This window comes from Nannobrachium achirus (genome assembly GCF_963921795.1).
Source record: "Nannobrachium achirus genome assembly, chromosome: 3".
Lineage (NCBI taxonomy): Eukaryota > Metazoa > Chordata > Actinopteri > Myctophiformes > Myctophidae > Nannobrachium > Nannobrachium achirus.
The window spans coordinates 59580939-59599154 of record NC_137812.1 but is presented as its reverse complement, the minus strand read 5'-3'; the positions used below and the strand labels follow the sequence as shown (position 1 = coordinate 59599154).

At 43.8% G+C, this 18216-nt stretch overlaps 2 protein-coding genes across 3 annotated transcripts; one reads left to right on the top strand and one right to left on the bottom strand.

Annotated features, from left to right (window-relative positions):
* Positions 1-1370: 1370 nt before the first annotated feature.
* txndc11 (thioredoxin domain containing 11) lies at positions 1371-10786 on the bottom strand. Of its 2 annotated transcripts, none has more exons than XM_080721493.1 (13): positions 10306-10786; positions 9644-9740; positions 9323-9442; positions 8472-8569; positions 7841-7970; positions 7426-7519; positions 7163-7275; positions 6828-7031; positions 5940-6654; positions 4025-4176; positions 3310-3422; positions 3059-3139; positions 1371-2894 (listed from the first exon to the last, which is right to left on the bottom strand). In XM_080721493.1, exons 1-13 carry the CDS (start codon positions 10428-10430, stop codon positions 2369-2371), a joined length of 2568 nt encoding a protein of 855 aa, XP_080577619.1. In that variant the 5' UTR covers positions 10431-10786; the 3' UTR covers positions 1371-2368. The 2 variants fall into 2 exon arrangements, with proteins under 2 accessions (XP_080577619.1, XP_080577620.1); XM_080721494.1 differs by having other exon boundaries at positions 7841-7907.
* Positions 10787-12215: 1429 nt separating this feature from the next.
* On the top strand, positions 12216-17385 carry LOC308281127 (uncharacterized protein). Its single transcript, XM_080721219.1, has 4 exons — positions 12216-12281; positions 12671-13165; positions 14219-14406; positions 15311-17385. Exons 2-4 carry the CDS (start codon positions 12794-12796, stop codon positions 15516-15518), a joined length of 768 nt encoding a protein of 255 aa, XP_080577345.1. The 5' UTR covers positions 12216-12281; positions 12671-12793; the 3' UTR covers positions 15519-17385.
* The last annotated feature ends 831 nt before the right edge of the window (positions 17386-18216 follow it).

Here is an 18216-nt window from a genome sequence, read left to right as displayed (position 1 = left end):
AACGCTTAATTAATGCTGAATGTAATGATTATTGATTAACTTACCGTACACATTAATTCATCATGAATTTATCATTAATGGTGAAGTCACTTTGAATTAAAGCTAATATATCATTAGTTAACGGCAACGTGTGGTGATTTTGTAGATCTGCTTTTTAACGGTTGCTTTTGTGCCCAGGATGAGTGCTCATAGGCGGGTGGGAGTGGACGAGGATGGTCCGTCTCTGGTGGTAGTTGTTCCAAAACGTCCATGTGGCCAGGTACATGACCCAATGAATAAATGAATTAAAAGATAAGATACTTAACATTTTGTTCATAATTAATAGAGACGTTAATGGCAGTAATGATTGATCCACCCAGGGGTGCCCCTTAGACCACCAGGCCCATTCAGTGAGTGAGCCAGTCAAACACAGAGCCATGCACCACATGGAAGTTTTGGAACAACTACCACCAGAGACCGACTGTCCTCGCTATTGCTACCCGCCTATGAGCACTCATCCAGGGAAATGGAAGCCAGCAAAAAAAAAAAAAAAAGCTGATCAAAAAACCCACCATGTGTGGCCCTTTAACTAATTATGTACTGTATTAACTTTGGTCAAGTTATAGCGACTTCACCATTCATGGACAGGAATTAATGATGAGAATAGCTGCAGTGGGAAGAAAGAATGACATATAGTTCTTTTGGTGACGATTGTGAATAGTTAAAAAGGGTAACGCTGAATTCCAGACAAAGTGCCTTCCATTCAATCTGAAGTAAACAGCACACGTAATAAACAGCACGTTCCAAATGTGCCAAATTAGATTCTGCTCCCGACTCTTGGCAGGCTTACGTGCGTGTAATTAAAACTCTTGTAACCATTGTATCTTTTCTTCAGTTTGGTTTGGGTCAAACTTAAGTGCAACCAACTGCTCAGCTTTGCATTTTGCATCTATGCATTAAAAACATAATTCTTTCTTTCCAGAAAACTGATGAGTTTACTGGGATTTATGGTCTGAGGTGGGCTGGTGGCTCAACTGAACATTCAGGAAACCACATGAAAAGACTACTGTAGCTGACTGTAGCACAAGATCAAAACAAAAAGAAAACAAGGCAGGTTCAGGTTACAAGTGTAACACCAGTAGAACTAATGAAGATGAATTCTACTATATTCATCTCTACTGTTCAATAAAAGGTGATTACCAGAGTGAAGAGTCCATTTTAAATGAGACAATTTGACTGACATGAAAAGATCTGTAGATTGAAATGTTGCAACATTTCCATTTGTATCTCAGTTTGGGAGATAACACGATTTACAAAACAAAATCAAGTAGTCAGTAACACATACCGGTACTTTGATGTCAACATTCACAAAACTCAGGAGAAACACAAGATCAAATTGCATGTTTTTAATCAGTAAAAACGGGTGCAATATCTCACATGTAAACAATTGCAGCATCTTATACCTGAATATTCCATAAAAACTGTGTGATTAGTGATTTTTAGGATGTAAAAATAGATTAATTTAACAAGACAAAGAATTCTCCAGCCTATCTAAAAAAAATAATAACAAAACAAACCAATTCAAGTCTTCAAAGGCCCATCTATATTGCAGTGACAGATGCTGCATGTTTATTTTATTTTATTATCAAATATAACCGATTCATTATTGACCTTTCTCCCTGCATCCAAATGACTGATCACTATCCTTTATTCATACATCTACCTCCTACCATACATCAATCTAAAAACATAAGGACTGGGGACAGAAATCATGTGCACCTGCCCTAAGCTTGTAGGGTAGTCGATGAGTGCATACTTTCAGGACAATATGAAAACGAAGTGAAGTCTCTACAACGATGGCCGCTCACTGGTCTTGTGATTTACCAAGTATTCCTATCAAAACAAAACAGAGCCCTTTGACTGGACAGTTTGGCACGAAATCCACATTCTAAGTGCACCAAGTATTCCAAACAGCTGTTCTAAATTCTAAGCATGGACAGCTGTCATCACAGCATCCTTTGGAGTTTCATTTTATTTGACTACACCTTGTTCCTAAAAACCTGCCCAAAACCCAGACCACCTACACTTTTCTTTCATGACTTTGGTCACAGTTCCTGTTGCGTTTCTCCTCCTCCCATTAAATAATTCCTCTGCAGCATTGCCATTTCTCCAAACCTGACAATAACCGCCTTGGCCTGCTCTCAGCTATGAGGTCAATTTGTTCCTCGGCTTGTGATTAGAGTTTGTGTCTTTCACCACACACCTGAATACGTTTAATCATTCATTTCTCCCCCCTCCAAAGAATTATCTTCATAATCTCCCTTCTCTCTTGCCGCGACCCCATATCCTCCCCTCTTTCATGCTCTCAGGGTTCTCTGCAGACCGCTCGTCACGAGGCCATATGGCTTCTCTTCTGTTCTCCTTCCTTCCCTTCCGCCTCCTCCCCCATGGCCTCGGTCCTGTCCTTCAGCGCCCTCAGTAGGACCCTGAGCAGGATGTTCTCGTTCAGCAGGCTCTCAGAGGTGTCCGCCAGCTCCTGCAGTCTCCTCACCGCCTCCCCGAGCTGACGGCTCTTCTCCCGGTGCTGCTCCTCCAGGCTCTGCCTCTCGCGCTGCAGCGCCACGTTCTGGGCCTCCAGCGCGCGCGCGTCGAGAGTCAGCAGCCGGTTGTCGTGCCAAAGCTGGGCCAGCTGTCGGGAGAGACGCTCGCGGGCGAGATGCAGCGCTTGGACCTCGCCTTGGAGCGCCAGGAACTCGGCCCGGAGGAGGGCGCTGCGCCCTGGCTCGCCCCCCTCGCTGGAAGCGTTCGTCGCACCGTCCGCGTGGTGGGCGGAGCCCGAGTGCTTCAGGATGAAGTGTAACAGGTTGGGTAGTGTGATGGGCGTGTCGTGGGGGAACTTCACGCTCTGATGTTTCCTTGAAGAGTGGGAAAACACAGGGGATGTGTTAGCATTAGCATTTTACGGCTATGAAAATGATCACTAGCCGTTACTCGTTTTCATCACCCACGTATGTGACGGCTATGTGCTGACAACAATACATTACAGTGGAACAAATACAAAATATAATTGATGATTCACCTGTATCTAGGAAAGAGGAGAATGGAGGGAACGTGATCCACCATGAACTCCCATGGAAGGTCATTACGGGCAACATTCACCCTAAACAAAGTGACAGCACATTAATATATTAAAAAGGTACAGTTGATTGCATTACATAACAAGCATTGTGATAAGAAATACAATGACACCAGTCTCAAATACCCTTTCTCAGTCATAAATAGAAACACATTCATCAACAATCTTACACACAGATAACAAACATGCCCAACCTGGCAATTGTGACAGTACTGTTGCCCTGGAATAATCTGGCCAGCTGAATGATAATGTGGTTGAGTGCAGAGCAGAATCCACACCACTGGGTATAGTAGAAGAGCAGCACATCCTTGAAGGGGGACAACACATACACAACATATATACAAGCTCATCGTTGTGAGATATGATATGACCTTAGGGCTGTCACAATTATTACATAATCGTCTAATCGCAATTATTTGAGATAATCGCAATCCTTTTGCATAATCGTCATAATCGTTTCCATGTTGAGAAATGTTAATTAATATAGTTACAAACACTTTCAAAAAGTAGTGGAAATAGCAGATCTACAAGCTTGTAGATCGGCTATTTCCACTATCAATGTTCTTTTTTAAGTATAAAGTTGTCACATATGTCAGTAATTTCTTTGTATATTTAAGTTATGTGTCATGATTGCCAAGTGCGAATTCAAAGCCTAAAAGCCAAACAGGAATGTAATTGTCAACGACAAATACACAATTAAATCGTTAATCGCAATTATTTGAGTGACAATTAATCGTCATGTAAAATGTCCTAATCGTGACAGCCCTACATGACCTACAGTGACATGCCCAGAATACCAGAGGAATGTTGGGTGGCGTTTAAATATGTTGGATTCGAGAACTCCACAAATCAGAACATGGTTGAGCTTGGCAAAGTACAAAAATGTGTAGTAGAGAGTTAAGATTTTACCCTGTCCAGTTCCATGACAGAGGGGATGAATGTAGTGGTGGTGAGCTCTGTGATGAGAGGCCTGACATCCACCTTCCCTTGGCCCTCTCTCTGTCCCACCAGGTGTCTCTGCAAGGGGCTGTATGGAACACTGAAGTTCCAGATAAAGGCCTCTGAAACAAACACACACAATAGTAGAAACACATCAAAATCCATTCATTTCTGACAGCGACATTGTTATAACATTGCCATAACATGGACAGAACATGCATAACATTCTATTTACGAATAGCTATATACTGTTTTCTATTAAAGGAAAACTCCAGACTAAATAACATCTAGGCTAAGTTTCCTACTTGCAGTATATTGATCCCAAATAAAATGACTGTCCATGGTGTCTAGTAGGCAGAAATGCCCCTGTCGTCCAGTTTCCCCAGCAGCCCCCATAGCATACATGGGCAACTGGCGGCCCGGGGGCCACATGCGGCCCCCACCTTCACTTAATGCGGCCCGCAGGTTAATACCGGAATACTGATATATTATTGATTTCAGCTGTCAAACATGACCTGCTTTAATTCCGTCAGTCTATATTAGTAGCTTAATGACTAGTATAGTAGTATTAAAATGTATTTTTTTTATGTCCAATGTATTTGTATTTAGGTTCATAAAGTTAACATGAGTATATAACTAAATGTGTTTGAAATTAAATCAAAATGTTACATTTCAGGATTCCAATTAAGAAATAACAAAAAATAATTCAGGATTCCAATTCAAAAGAAGCAAAAATAGCCGATCTACAAGCGTAAAACGCATCGCAACGTGATGCGTCTTGAGCTTGTAGATCTGCTATTTTTGCTTCTATTGTATGCAATACTAGAATGACAAATGTGGCCCTCTGGAGAGAAGGTGGAAATATAGTGGCCCTCACCATCATGAAAGTTGCCCAACCCTGCCCCATAGCATAGAGCGGAGCCCCTAAACCTATCACTTTTAACCTATTTGTTGCGGTCAAAGGTGTTTTTTGTTCATGATCAATCTGTTTCTTAGTTGTCATTACACACGCATCCATGCTATCCTTGTACCTCACGAGCCGCCACACTGCTAAACAGATGTTATGCAGTTATGTGTTTTGTCAAGTCCTGAGAATATGCCCTGTGATTGGCCAGTAGTCACTTTTATTCGCAGTTGTACTGAATGCTCAGTGCTCACCTCAGAACATGATTTATGTTGTGTGGGACACCCAAGGCATGGATGTGTTTGTAATGACAACTAGTAACACATTCATGAAAAAATAAATCACTTTTGACCGCAACAAATAGTGTAAAAGCGATACGCTTATGGGCTCCACTCTATGCTATGCGGGCTGCTGGCTTCTGCAGAGTAAACTGGACGACAGGGGCATTTCTGCCTAACAGACCCCATGGACAGTCATTTGGGATCAATATAAGCAGGACAATGAGCCTAGATGTTATTTAGTGCCGAGTTGTCCTTTAAGCACTTGACATCTATATACAGGTACTGATACTTTAGTGGAGAGAGGGCGAGATTTAGCGACCTGGTCGGTGAAAACTACCGACCAGGTTGCAACCCAGTTGTAGGTCGCTAAATGATCTCGCTCCTACTGCTTTAGTGGCTGGAGTCCCCCAGGGGTCCCCCAGGGGTCCCCCTCCCTTTTCCCCTAAACATCACATTTCAACACCGAAAATATCCAGTCTACAAGCTCATAAGCTTATCCTGTATATCTGCAATTTTCTCTGAATGTTTGCTCCAGAATAGGGATGCTAAGGTTCATAGGGTTAAACTCCATTTATTTTGGTCAAATGATAATGGAAATCCATTATGATTTCCCCTTATACATTAAAATTACCAATGCCTAATTGCACTGATTGACGCATTTAGCTCAATCTACAGCACCTAAAGACAGACCCATTCTTACCCAGAGACTCTCTCAGCGTTGTGGCTGGATTCTGCTGGAGAACATAATGCACCTCGTCCTTAAAGTTTACAATGGTGGCAAATGACCAATCACTGCTCTCCTTATCTCGCTCCGCATGTTGGGAAGCATTGCTGTTGCTCGGTGCCCCGAGGCGCATGGCCAGAGGCCAGTTCAAGTTGACATCGAGCAAATAGAACCGTAGAGTTTTATTGGTTCGGCACCGCAGCCCAGTGACCCCGCCCCCTTCCTGGTACGGAACAGAGGACAGGTGGATGGAGGAGGAGCGAGGTGGTGCAAGGGGCGTTTCCTGTGAGTGTAGTGCTTCTTTGACTTGCGAGGGAGTGTCATTGAGTCGAGGTTGTATTCTTCTGCAGCAGGCACTGTATAGCCCAAACAGGCTGTAGTAGCTCCGTAGGAAGTTGCTACAGGCAACTGAAGCTGCAGCGATTGGAAACATGGAGGCGGGTGGACGGTGGAGACAGCAGCTTCTGAGGTGAGAATGAAACGTGGTTCCTTCCCGAGCCGCTGAAGGGAAAGAGCAGCGTGTCTCTGGGTCGACCGCGTCAGGCCGGGACAGGACCAGGCACAGGTCACACACACCGGCGCTGGACTGAGGAAGAAGCACCGACTGGCAGCACAGAGACGCACCACTGCTGTCCAGGCTGTAGTGGTAGGTGTCGAAACAGGAATGATAACGCACAGCGATGTCGGCAATCTGTGAAATAGGAGGGGAAACGAAGTTCAGAGGAAAGCATGGAACTGCCACAGGTTTTGAGGTGACATTTTTTATCACTTACTGCACCTTAACATTTTTAAGATAAAATACTGTATTAACAGCTAGCAGCACATTTGTCAAATCATCACTTGCAGTGGATGATCTTCACTGACCTGCATCATTGTGGGGTTAGGCTCGGACCCCAGTGGGTTGTGTGGTAGAAACAGCAGCAGTGCAGGGCCTTTGGTTAGCTCCTGCTCCAGGAGGTGCGACTTTGTTCCTGGCGGCTGCAGCCAGTGGAGGACGGTCTCTCTGTTTTCAAACACCCAGCTACAGATTCCCTCTGAGGTGAAGTTACGTTCCCAGCGAGGGAAAATCTAAGAAAGAAAAAAATGATATACAGTGTGTATATATAGTTTTTTCGTTTATTTTTCTTTTCGTAGTACTAGCGAACATGGAACTAGCGCTTTTATGTTGCCGTCTATTGCAGCCTGACGATACCATTTACCAAGGAAGCGTTGAATCTTCTGTGGAGGTAGACCGTCTCATCCTCAGTGACGGAGATGGCCTCTGCCACCTGCCTACTGGTCACCACCCCAAAACGCACCACACCTCGAAAATCTGAAGAAGAAAATGTTTCAATTGTGCGTAAAGGCGTGCAATGAACACCATTTTCATGTTCCACACTCTACACTTTGACTCCTTTTAATGATTACAGAAAGAAGTGACTCGCATATTAGCGGCTACTCTTATCATGTCAACTGAGCTTACCTCTCTTCAGTGCTTGCAGGGCAGATGATAGATATGTGATGTACCCTGGTGGCTGTGGAGAGGAGTTGAACTGAAAGAAACCAACCACTCTTGGCTAGGGACACAGCAGAGACAGTAAGATGCCATTAAAACATGGACATAAAAGAAATGCAATGGTATTTATACTGCAACTAAAAGAAGACACTACAGTAGATAGTGATAAATGTAGCCAGTTCAGCCAACTCATTTTGTGAATGAGGGACCTCAACAAAAAAAGGGAACACTTCATATACTTAAACATTTCACATCCTTGATCAACCAGCATGCACAGCATACATGTGAGGAGCATCCCCCTAAACCCTAATTTCCCTCTATGTATCACCCCTGTTTACTATCCCCTTCCTTCATTTGGCTCTAACCCCAGAACGCTAGCTACCTCGTGGTAGGAGAGGAAATCTTGGAGCATGGCTTGTGATGGCAGGTAGGTGAGTGGTGTGATGACTCTGAGGACAAAACTCTCCACATAGGCAGCCATAAACGGACCCTTGTATTCTATAGGCCCAAACCTAGAGTATAGACCCACAGTTATAAAATACATCATGCATCTTTATCCCACTAGGGCAAGGGTTCCCAAACTTTTCAGGCCGCGACCCCCCAAAATAATCATATTTGAACTGGGGACCCCCCACCCTGACAAGCATTTGTAATTTTGTTTATATTGTGAACATTTCACAATATTTGCCTCTTTCTTATGTAATATTTGATGATTTGGCCAATTTGGTATTATAAAGGTCTTAAAACTACTACTGTATGTTGGTTTGTTTACCGTGGAGTGAGAAAACAATGCTGCACATTAAGCCAATTATCTGGGGACCCCCCCCCCAAAAAAATAATCTGCCGCAGACCCCCAGTTTGGGAACCACTGCACAAGGAAGAAACCTCTGACGAAGTTTTGCATATGTTGTCCAGTCATTATAGTATGTTCCTTCCTAACTAGATCTACATTTAAAAACAGAATTAAACTGTTCAGATTGAAATGTACTAGCCACAATACATTTCTGCCTTACCTTCTGTAGAACAGGTGGATCACAGGGTACTCGTACAAGCGATTCTGCTTCCGACACTTTCCCTGACTCCACCAGCAGTTCACAGCCACAAACTGCACCTGTGGGTTTCAACCGTTACACTTTCAAAACCACATAACAGACAAACATTGAACATTCAATGTTGACATTGCCAGATAGTCATTTGTCACTGCAATTCTCCTCTGTAAACATGTTTGAGCTGTGCCCCTGGAAGGAGCTAAGCTCCAAACATCTGGCTTTGTCTGGTTCCCAAAAATGTCTGGGCCCTAAAGTCAACTGAAGCGTGGCCTAGATATGGCCTACATCTTGGCACAAACGGTTCAAAGTTTGTTGTACACCCAGGGTCCCATTGGCCAAGCTTCGTAGGACACGCTGTGATTGGCCAGCGCCAGCGGGAGGCTTGATGAAATTAACTCATAAATAGCACCGCTCACTTCACACTAGGTGTGATTTCTTTGTCAGCTTATTGTTCTGTGCTTTGAAAGGAAACGGCTTCCATAAATTACAGTTTATTTTTTATTTTACATTTAAACAAAGGATTTTGTACTATAAAAAGACAAGGATGTCCTGTACTAAGACTCAACGTTTAATCCTCTCAAACAACTGAGAAGATGGTCAACCCTTTTCATGGCCTCCATGTTGCAAAGCCAGTAGAACTGTGTTGTTGTACCAGTATAAATGTGTATTCATACATAACTGGTGTTATGGGCCCATTGAAGGGACTATTGAGGAAATGAGGACACGATGATATATATAGTCACTACACAATTCCATGCAAATCCAGTCCCATTTTAAATTAAAAGTATAGTAATGTGTTCTCAGGTAGGTATCACCTGTTTGGCTAGCCTCTTGGCCACCTGTTGCACTTCTTGTCGTGCCGCCATTGAGTGAGCACACCAGGGAGCATAGAAGAAGATGAGAGACACTTCTGCTACCCCCCGCAGACGTTCAACCTGTTGACAGATCTTATAGGTCATTCACAAGATATGAGTGTTATGTTGAATAAATCATCTTACAGTACGTACAATAGTTAAGTTAATTTGACATGTTGTAAGTCCGTGTGAGATCCGCCAGCGTTTCTATTACAGCATGTAGATAAGATAGATACCTCCGATAATGGCCTTAAACATGTTTGCATTCTGTTTGTGTTATACCTGGTCCAACTGGCCCAAGTATAAGTCCACCACTGGTGCTTCGACAGAGAAGAATCGCACAGGAGGACGTGCTGCTGCCACCACATTCTTAGCACGACTAGAAACACAATTCGGACGATAATGAGAAAACATAGGGTTTCAGAACAAAACAATTACAGTAGGCTATGCATGGGCTGTATAGCTTAAATAATACGCTGATTGTCTGGCCCGAGGCTAAGACCATTTGTCTCTAATTTGCTTATACGTTTGAATTTCCCTGAATGGGTACTTGGGAAGGACTCTGGTAATGAGAATACGAGGTCATCATTACACTGCTTTCATTAGCCTTTAGATAGTATTTTAAAATCATGCCTGCTTAATTTCCTCAACAACTCATTCATTACAAGAAACCTAGGATACTCTAGGCATTATAATGTCTAAAAGGTAAGACATGGTAATGGCATGTCTTGAAGTACACGTCATATCATATGGTTTCAAATGGCTACTGTATACATCATTAAGCTGTCATTATATGTAATGATAAACTCAATACAAACTAATCCTCACCTCTATCATTACATGACAATAATAGCACGCAAGAAGTTACGCTACAACAGCTGCCTGAAGCCCAACTGAACAAAGCCAAGCTTAAGTGCAATATTGTTTATTAGGTTCCAGGTTACCTGCATGTGAACATGACAGCCAGTATGAGGAGAGCGCTGAGCACGATGGCCCCACAGACTAGACCAGGTCTCCGGGCCATCAGAACCAGCACCTGCCGTAAGGACTGCCGCACCCGGCGCAGCATTACAGGTCTGCGGTCCTGCTTCCCATTTATACTCCCCGGGAGGTGCGGAACGCGTCCATTTGTCTAAAACTGGGTGGGGAAGGAGACTGTGCGAGGAACGAGTTATTCTGGATTGGACATTGGAGCTGTTTATGAATCAGGTTTTCAAACACGGCCAGGCCAACCTTTCTTCCCCACGTAGACTTAACACTTCCGCAATCATGACGCAAGGGACGGTCACAGGATTGTTGCTCGTTTAAACGCCACAGTTTAGTGTTCTTGTTGTGACCGTTGAGGCGACGATGTGGTTAACTAAATGCTCGAACAGAGCCTAAACTGGGCAGGCTGCCGTTTAAGTCCAAGTAACATTTAATAAGTGTGTGGTTACCGTTTATATACGGTCAATAAATTACGCGTTTTGTACCAAGATGCGTGTTACAGATAGTTCCTATTCCCTACGCCATCAGCGTCCAAGCCAAAGAGATTCTAGAACAAGAGGCGAACTACAACCAGCGCCCAGTAGGCGTGTATGGTGTATCTATTCTGCATCTAGCATTAGGCAAGAGACCCAAATTCAGAGTGAACTCAAATCTTTGCTTCAAGGGGTCCGTCTGGGGGTCCGCGGCCGAATAGCCTACAATATCATTTTGGGGGTCCTTGACATGATTCATTCATACATTGGGAGTCGTCCCCCCATTTTGTCACTCTCTGGAGAAAAAAAAACATATATTTTGTGCTACTAGTGATTTTGAAAGAGACATCATTCTGTGAATGCTGAATTCAGAGATGACCTTTGGCCCCACCCTGAAGTTCAGCTTAAAGGAGTAGTTCACCCCCAAAATGACTTTTTTTCTATTGATTAGTCATGCCATGGAGACTAGAGTTCAATAATATTTTTGGGTTTTTGTCACATTCCTAAGACAAAAATTTGATTCGAGTAAATTTACCCCCATTCATTCCGGATGGTGACCCGTTTCGAAACGGGTCACCATCCGGAACGAATGGGGGTAAATTTATTGTTATCAAATTTTTGGGCTGCGAGGGGGGTCCGCGGGGGTCCCCGAGCGTGGGGGACCCCTCGGGGACCCCCTGGGAGCCGGCCCGTCCCTGCAGGTGGCTCTGGGGCCGAGCTGTGGTCTTATATGAGATACTTTAATGGTTTCCAGTGGAAATAAGCTTATCCAAAATTCACTGCGCATTAAGTAGTGTAATTACGGTAGCGTTCACTCCGCCCCGCCGCGTTCACTCCGCCCCTTGCCGCGTTCTGCAATCAGGTATACTTGGAGAGAGTAGACATCTAATAAAAAAAAATAATAATAATAAAAAAAAAGCATGCAAATGCGTAAAGTAATAAAAATGCTAATGAAAAGGATTGATTGAGGACTGATAGTGTCCAGGCCTGTGAGGATGTACTCATAGGGAGTGGTGCTGTAGTCCAGGACTTTTTTTCAAGTGGATGAAATTGCATTTGCGTCTAAAACATAATGTCAAAACAGATGACAAAATTGTGGAAAGGCATGTGGCTTCAAATGTGTGTGTGGCTATATCTGGCCTATAATAGAATAGTTAGTATTGATTTAAACGTAGGCTATTTGTTTCCATGCACGGAGAAATAATCGTCTGCACCAAAATGTCATAGACATTATATCTTATAATAATCATTAATCACCACAGAAATATAATAGAAAATAAATCATGTAAATGTTGTAGTCCGGCTATTTCCTAAAATTAAACACCATGTCCCACAATCCCTTGCGAACACCCCTGAAATGCGTCAGCAGCGCGACGGGAAAATCTTCTTCCAAACCCAAACAAACAGCGGCAGCCTAGAAGGTGGATACTGGATAGTCACACATCTTCGCTCATTTATTGGTAAAATGCCTGTGATTTGAAATGAAATAATCTAAATGACAATCTGTAAGAGGGCAAACGCCCGCAAGGAAGCATACGTGCTTTGAAAATGAATTGCGTTTGTGTTTGATGGATCTTAAATCGCTAAGTAGCGTAGCATAGTAATCGGCTATCATGCACGATGTGTCCTTTCTGCTGCTCCAGCTTCGAATGTAGGAAGGCGTCGGATTTCGCTCAAATAGTAAAATCTCAATGAAAGTAAAACATGTGAACACCAAAATAAATACTAGCAGAACGAGTTAGAACAGAATGTTAAAAAACAATTGTGTAACATGAGATATAATGACGTCATTTCTATACCTTGTTCACCATCTTCCCTTAATGGCCACTGACTGTTTGCTGTGTTATAGATCATCATTTGACAATGGAGCAGCAAGCACCAAAGGAAGACAGTGGTCCAACTGAGACTCCCTCGACTGTGACTCCCTCAGCTGTTACTCCCTCAGGCTCAAAGAAACCAGATAAAGCTTATTATGAGCCCAAAAAGCACCAGGAAGCATCAAAGGAGAAACCCCAAAGCCAGGGAGAAGCCAAACCAAAACCCAGACCTCGTTACACAGACAAGGCGTGGAAGAATGCTAAGAATAAGAAGAGCAAGGCTGGGGCTGGGGATAAAGCGGTGTCTGAAGGAGCAGGAGAACAGGGAGGGATGCAGAATGGTGATGCCAAACCTGCTGAGGATGCAGAGCGGTTACAGGATGAGACCAGACAGACCGCCTCGGCAGGTGAGGGAGAACAAGCGGAGGATAGCTCACGTCTGGAAGAGGAGGAGGGAAAGAGTTGGGACACGCTGTTCAACGATGATGGGGACTGTCTGGACTCTGGAGCCACATCTTCTTGAAGAGGTGAGTGCTTTATACCTACGTTTACTAAAGACTCCAGTGATCAATCTGACTCATGCAAAGTGGAAGAGAAAACTGACTGTAAAACGGTTTGTTAGGAGGTTTGCTGAACATTGTGTCTTTCTTCATCCTTGCAAATTGTATACACATACACATGTCATGGCCCGTTATCCCACACCCCAGGGTGGCTGTGGCTCAGGAGGTAGAGCAGGTCATCAAACTAGTAAGACGCATCAGGGCGACATGCGACCTCAAGGTCGCGCCAATTCTTGGCCATCTGGCCAGTGATGTATTCGGACCAGTTAACTGGTACCCATATATGGATATCCATGTACTCTATGGTACATCCCTTTTATGCCCATACATGGAGGGGGAAATCTTGGTCTTTTGAACAACCGTCATTTCGACAAAGGAGAGTCAGGAGGGTTTGCGACTCACCCCACGGAGGTTAGGTTTAGGGTAAGGGTTAGTTAGAGTTGGGTGTCGAAAAGATGACACGTACGGTAGTAATAGCGAAGTGCTCCCTACATGGAGATCCCTGTCTGAACCAGCCACACACATATGGGTCTTCCTCCATATATGGGCATTCCCATATGAAGTCCTGTTAGATATGGGCTTAATATTGATGACATCAGGGATCTCCATATATGTGCTTAAAAGGGAATCTGTTAGAGTGGTTCCAATTACATCACAACATACAATCCCTTTTATGCCCATACATGGACATCTCTTTCTGAACCAGCCACACCGATATGGGCCATGTCTTGGCCATCTGGCCAGTGATGTCTCATTGATGACATCAGGGATCTTCATATATGGGCATAAAAGGTATTCTGGGGAATGCCCATATATGGACTTTTACACAGGTGATGTCACCTGTGATATCACCTGTGATGTCACAGTGATGTGTCAGGGGAACCACTGTATGTATGAATGAATGAATGGACCCAAAGCTCTTTCTCAACTTGCTCATTCTCAACTTACTTAGAAAAGCATAATAAAAATGCAATCCAATATTATTATTATCTGTCCTTTGTTGTCTCATCATTCATTCAGATGGGTGAGATGGAGGGCAGGAAGAAAAAGTCAATCCAGGAGGCCAGGTTTGACTACTACAACATGGACAGAGATGAAGATGCAGACATCGACCTCCGAGAGGACGAGCTGTGTCACATCGTAGAGATCTACGACTCCCTAGCTGAGTTCAAGACAGAGGATCTCATCAAGTCATTTCAGTCCTACCAGTAATTACAAGATGATTTGGTTGTACTAATCGAAGCATTCATGTCCCACAAGGCTTCAAGTGTACGCAAGTGCAGAATTCCCTTTACTGCTGTTGGAGCAGCACATCTACATAATTACCCTGTGTGTGTGTGTGTGTGTGTGTGTGTGTGTGTGTGTGTGTGTGTGTGTGTGTGTGTGTGTGTGTGTGTGTGTGTGTGTGTGTGTGTGTGTGTGTGTGTGTGTGTGTGTGTGTGTGTGTGTGTGTGTGTGTGTGGCAGGGGGGAGGGGTATGCATGTGATAATGTATTACCATGCAGGGTTGTCACAAGGGTGGGGGGGAGTGGGACTGAGTTACTAGGGCCCAAGGTGGAGGGGCCTTAATTATTTTATACTTTAGCTATTGAAAAATAGCTATTGAAAAAAGCTCACAGCGCGGCACCGCGCTGCGAGCTTCTAGATCTGCTATTTTTGAAAAGTTGTGAAAATGTGTGCAAATCTTTGAATATATGTGTTTTTAAGCGAACATTTGTATCTCAAATTTTGCTTCTGGGGGGTCCCTGGAACTAAATATTTTGAGATGGGGGTCCGTGGCCAAATACATATCATTTTGGGGGTCCTTCACATGAAAAAGTTTGAGCACCACTGACATAGAAACATAGGTTTTTCAAAAACCCTTAGAAGGATTTGAAATATTCAAATACTTGCACAACTTTTCACGATTTTTCAAAAATAGCAGATCTAACAAGCTCGCAGCGCGGCACTCGGTGCTGCGCTGTGAGCTTGTATATCTGCTATTTTTCAATAGTTAAAGCACAACATGTGAGTGAATCCTTGTACCCAGGGCCCAGAATTTGGTGCGACACCCTTGATTACCATGTGTGATCATTGATCAACTTTTACACCCCTTAACTCCTCTTTCATCAGATTGAAATCTCTATTTACGAGGACCGAGGCTCCAGTGGTTCCAGCTCAGGCAGCAGCACAACATCCGGTAGCACCGGTCGATGACGAGGCACACACACAACCACTCAACCATACCTCTAGGCCCGTTTTTCACTCACCACCATGGATGGTCCACCTGGAGAAGCTTAGACAACAGACACTAGCCGAGCTCTTGGCTAAGTTCCCATAAATGCTAGCATGTAAAACTAAACACAAGGCCAGGCATGTTGCTCCTCATCTCTCACGGCTAAAGTTGTCCTGGTCTGACTCATGTCTAGGCTGCTAGGGAGGGAAGAGACTTCACATGAGAACCCACCTATAGTAGGGCGGCGTGGCTATAAAACCGTTCAATTTTGCGATAAAAGCGCCAAACTTGGTAGATATGTTCATTGATATATTAGAAACAAATCTGGATATCGGGCCATCAAAAATTTAGATTTTTCAAAATGGCCACTAGCGGTTTGTTAAACCTTCCTAAATCACCCTCTAGGAGCGACAGTTTTAGTGATAGGAAGCTGAAATGTTGCATGCTGTGTGTGCATGTTCATGTCAATTGGTTAAAAGGGGGTGTGGCAATGGGAGTGGCCTATCATAAAAAGGTGCATAACTTTGATATAGATACACAGATTTGCACAAAATGTTGTGGAAAGGTTGGTCACGACCCAAATAACATCTGAGTAACTGTTCACACCATCTTCTAAAAAAGGGGTTTGTCATTAGGACCAGTGTAATACCAGTGTAGTACCAGTACAATACCAGAAGCTCCCTCCCATCAGGTTGTTCTTCTTCACCTCCTCAATTCAACTCCTCAGGGCCAAGATCTGGGATAATGTGGTTCTCTCCTCTCGAAAGGCATTTTGGTTTTCCTCGGGTGAGGGTCGATGGCATGCCGAATCCGGTTTAGTATCATCCGGTTGTAGACCTTTGCTGCAATACAGGTCAGGCTGATGCCTCGATAGTTGCCTAGCAGGGCAAGGTTACAGAACTGTAGGATGATGTGGTCAAGACATCAGTTCTTTACGACCTCTGGGGGTATGCCGTCCGGCACAGCACTCTTACCCTCTCTCAGAGTGTTTTTCACCATGGCAAACTCAGTGACCGTGAAGGGATCATCCTTGATGTTGAGGTCCTGGAGGAATGATGGTATATCTTCCTCCTCTCCATCTGATGTTGTGCCCAGCAGCCCTCGGAAGTGGTTGAACCAGGTCGCTACCCTCTCCTCACTGGTGTGTCCCTCTACCTGTCCCTCCTTGGTCCTCTTCCTTGGTCCTCGTCCTCGTCCAGGCTTCTCCATACTGCCTCTCACCATGCGCTGCCTGGACTCTCTGCACCCTCTCCTTCAGTTCCTCCCCCTTGATGTTATCATAGGTACTGAAGAGAAGCTGTTTGGCCTCGTTCAGTATCCCACGTCTCTCCACAGTAGGCTCACATGCAAAGCCAAGCCATGCTTCCTCTACCCTGCCCCGTGCCGCTACGACCTCTGGGTGTTTGGACTGCAGGGAGCTTCTGGTTTTGTACTGGTACTACACTGGTATTACACTGGTCCTAATGACAAACCCCTTTTTTAGAAGATGGTGTGAACAGTTACTCAGCTGTTATTTGGGTCGTGACCAACCTTTCCACAACATTTTGTGCAAATCTGTGCATCTATATCAAAGTTATGCACCTTTTTATGATAGGCCACTCCCATTGCCACACCCCCTTTTAACCAATTGACATGAACATGCACACACAGCATGCAACATTTCAGCTTCCTATCACTAAAACTGTCGCTTCTAGAGGGTGATTTAGGAAGGTTTAACAAACCGCTAGTGGCCATTTTGAAAAATCAAAATTTTTGATGGCCCGATATCCAGATTTGTTTCTAATATATCAATGAACATATCTACCAAGTTTGGCGCTTTTATCGCAAAATTGAACGATTTGTCATGTTTCAAGAGCTACGCCGCTCCACTACTAGAGTCAACCTACAGAAAGCTCAATACCATCAACTGCTAGGGCAGGGGTCTTCAACAGGGGGTCCTCAGAGTTACTACAGGGGGTCCTCCAAATCTTTGTGTGTGATAGGAACTTTTTATGTGTGGAACGAATATCCAAGCTACAAAATAGCAGATCTACAAGCTCACAACGCCTCGCGTTGAGCTTGTAGATCTGCTATTCTTGGCAAAGAGGTTTGATGTAGAGGGAAACAAGACAGTCAAACTTAAGTATTGATGGTTCAAGTGGTTAAATGTCTAGAAATACACATTAGACCAACAACCTACACTGATGATAGTGCTGTCAAACAAGTGTACTCTGTCTAAGAAATCTATGAACATTTTTAATCTACAACACAATTTTATACAGTATGTAATGGGGGTCCCTGCTTCATCTCTCTCAGTTAAGGGGTCCTTAGCCTGAAAACTTTGAAGACCCCTGTGCTAGGGGATTAATGAAGTGTAAAAAAGAAGGGAATTGGCATACAGTCTTTCCAAAACGTGCTGGAATGTGGAATGTTATTTGACCAAATTGTGAGCAAATTATGTTGATGTATGCAAAGATTTGATGAGGTCAAGCACATCTACCTACCTGTAACTTAGCGCCCAGATGTGCTAGAGAACAGCAGCAGCCAATCTGCTGAGATTTAAATCATTGTATCTGTCTGGTAGCTATTGAATGTAGGTCAGTACCCCCATGTACATTCTGTAGCTGATCTGTAGTCTTTCTCACTTGCAGCTTCCATGTTATTTATTACATCATCTTAAATCACATTCACATGCTCATAGACACAACTGTACAGTAACCTCTTGGTTACAATGTACGGGACCAACTCCTCCTAAATGTTGATTATGCAAATACATTGTGTTCATTAAATGTAGCAGTCCTTGAAGAGAGAATGAATTAAAGTC

Bases quoted from the DNA above. Each gene is read 5' to 3' on its own strand.
- txndc11 (XM_080721493.1), bottom strand. From the start codon at position 10,430: ATGCTGCGCCGGGTGCGGCAGTCCTTACGGCAGGTGCTGGTTCTGATG. The intron at 7,971-8,471 runs GTAAGGCAGAAA...TCTATACTCTAG, and splicing joins ATCCACCTGTTCTACAGAAG to GTTTGGGCCTATAGAATACA. The intron at 7,032-7,162 runs GTAAATGGTATC...TTTCTTTCTTAG, and splicing joins GAAGATTCAACGCTTCCTTG to ATTTTCCCTCGCTGGGAACG.
- LOC308281127 (XM_080721219.1), top strand. From the start codon at position 12,794: ATGAGCCCAAAAAGCACCAGGAAGCATCAAAGGAGAAACCCCAAAGCC. The intron at 13,166-14,218 runs GTGAGTGCTTTA...TCATTCATTCAG, and splicing joins AGCCACATCTTCTTGAAGAG to ATGGGTGAGATGGAGGGCAG. The intron at 14,407-15,310 runs GTAATTACAAGA...CTCTTTCATCAG, and splicing joins AAGTCATTTCAGTCCTACCA to ATTGAAATCTCTATTTACGA.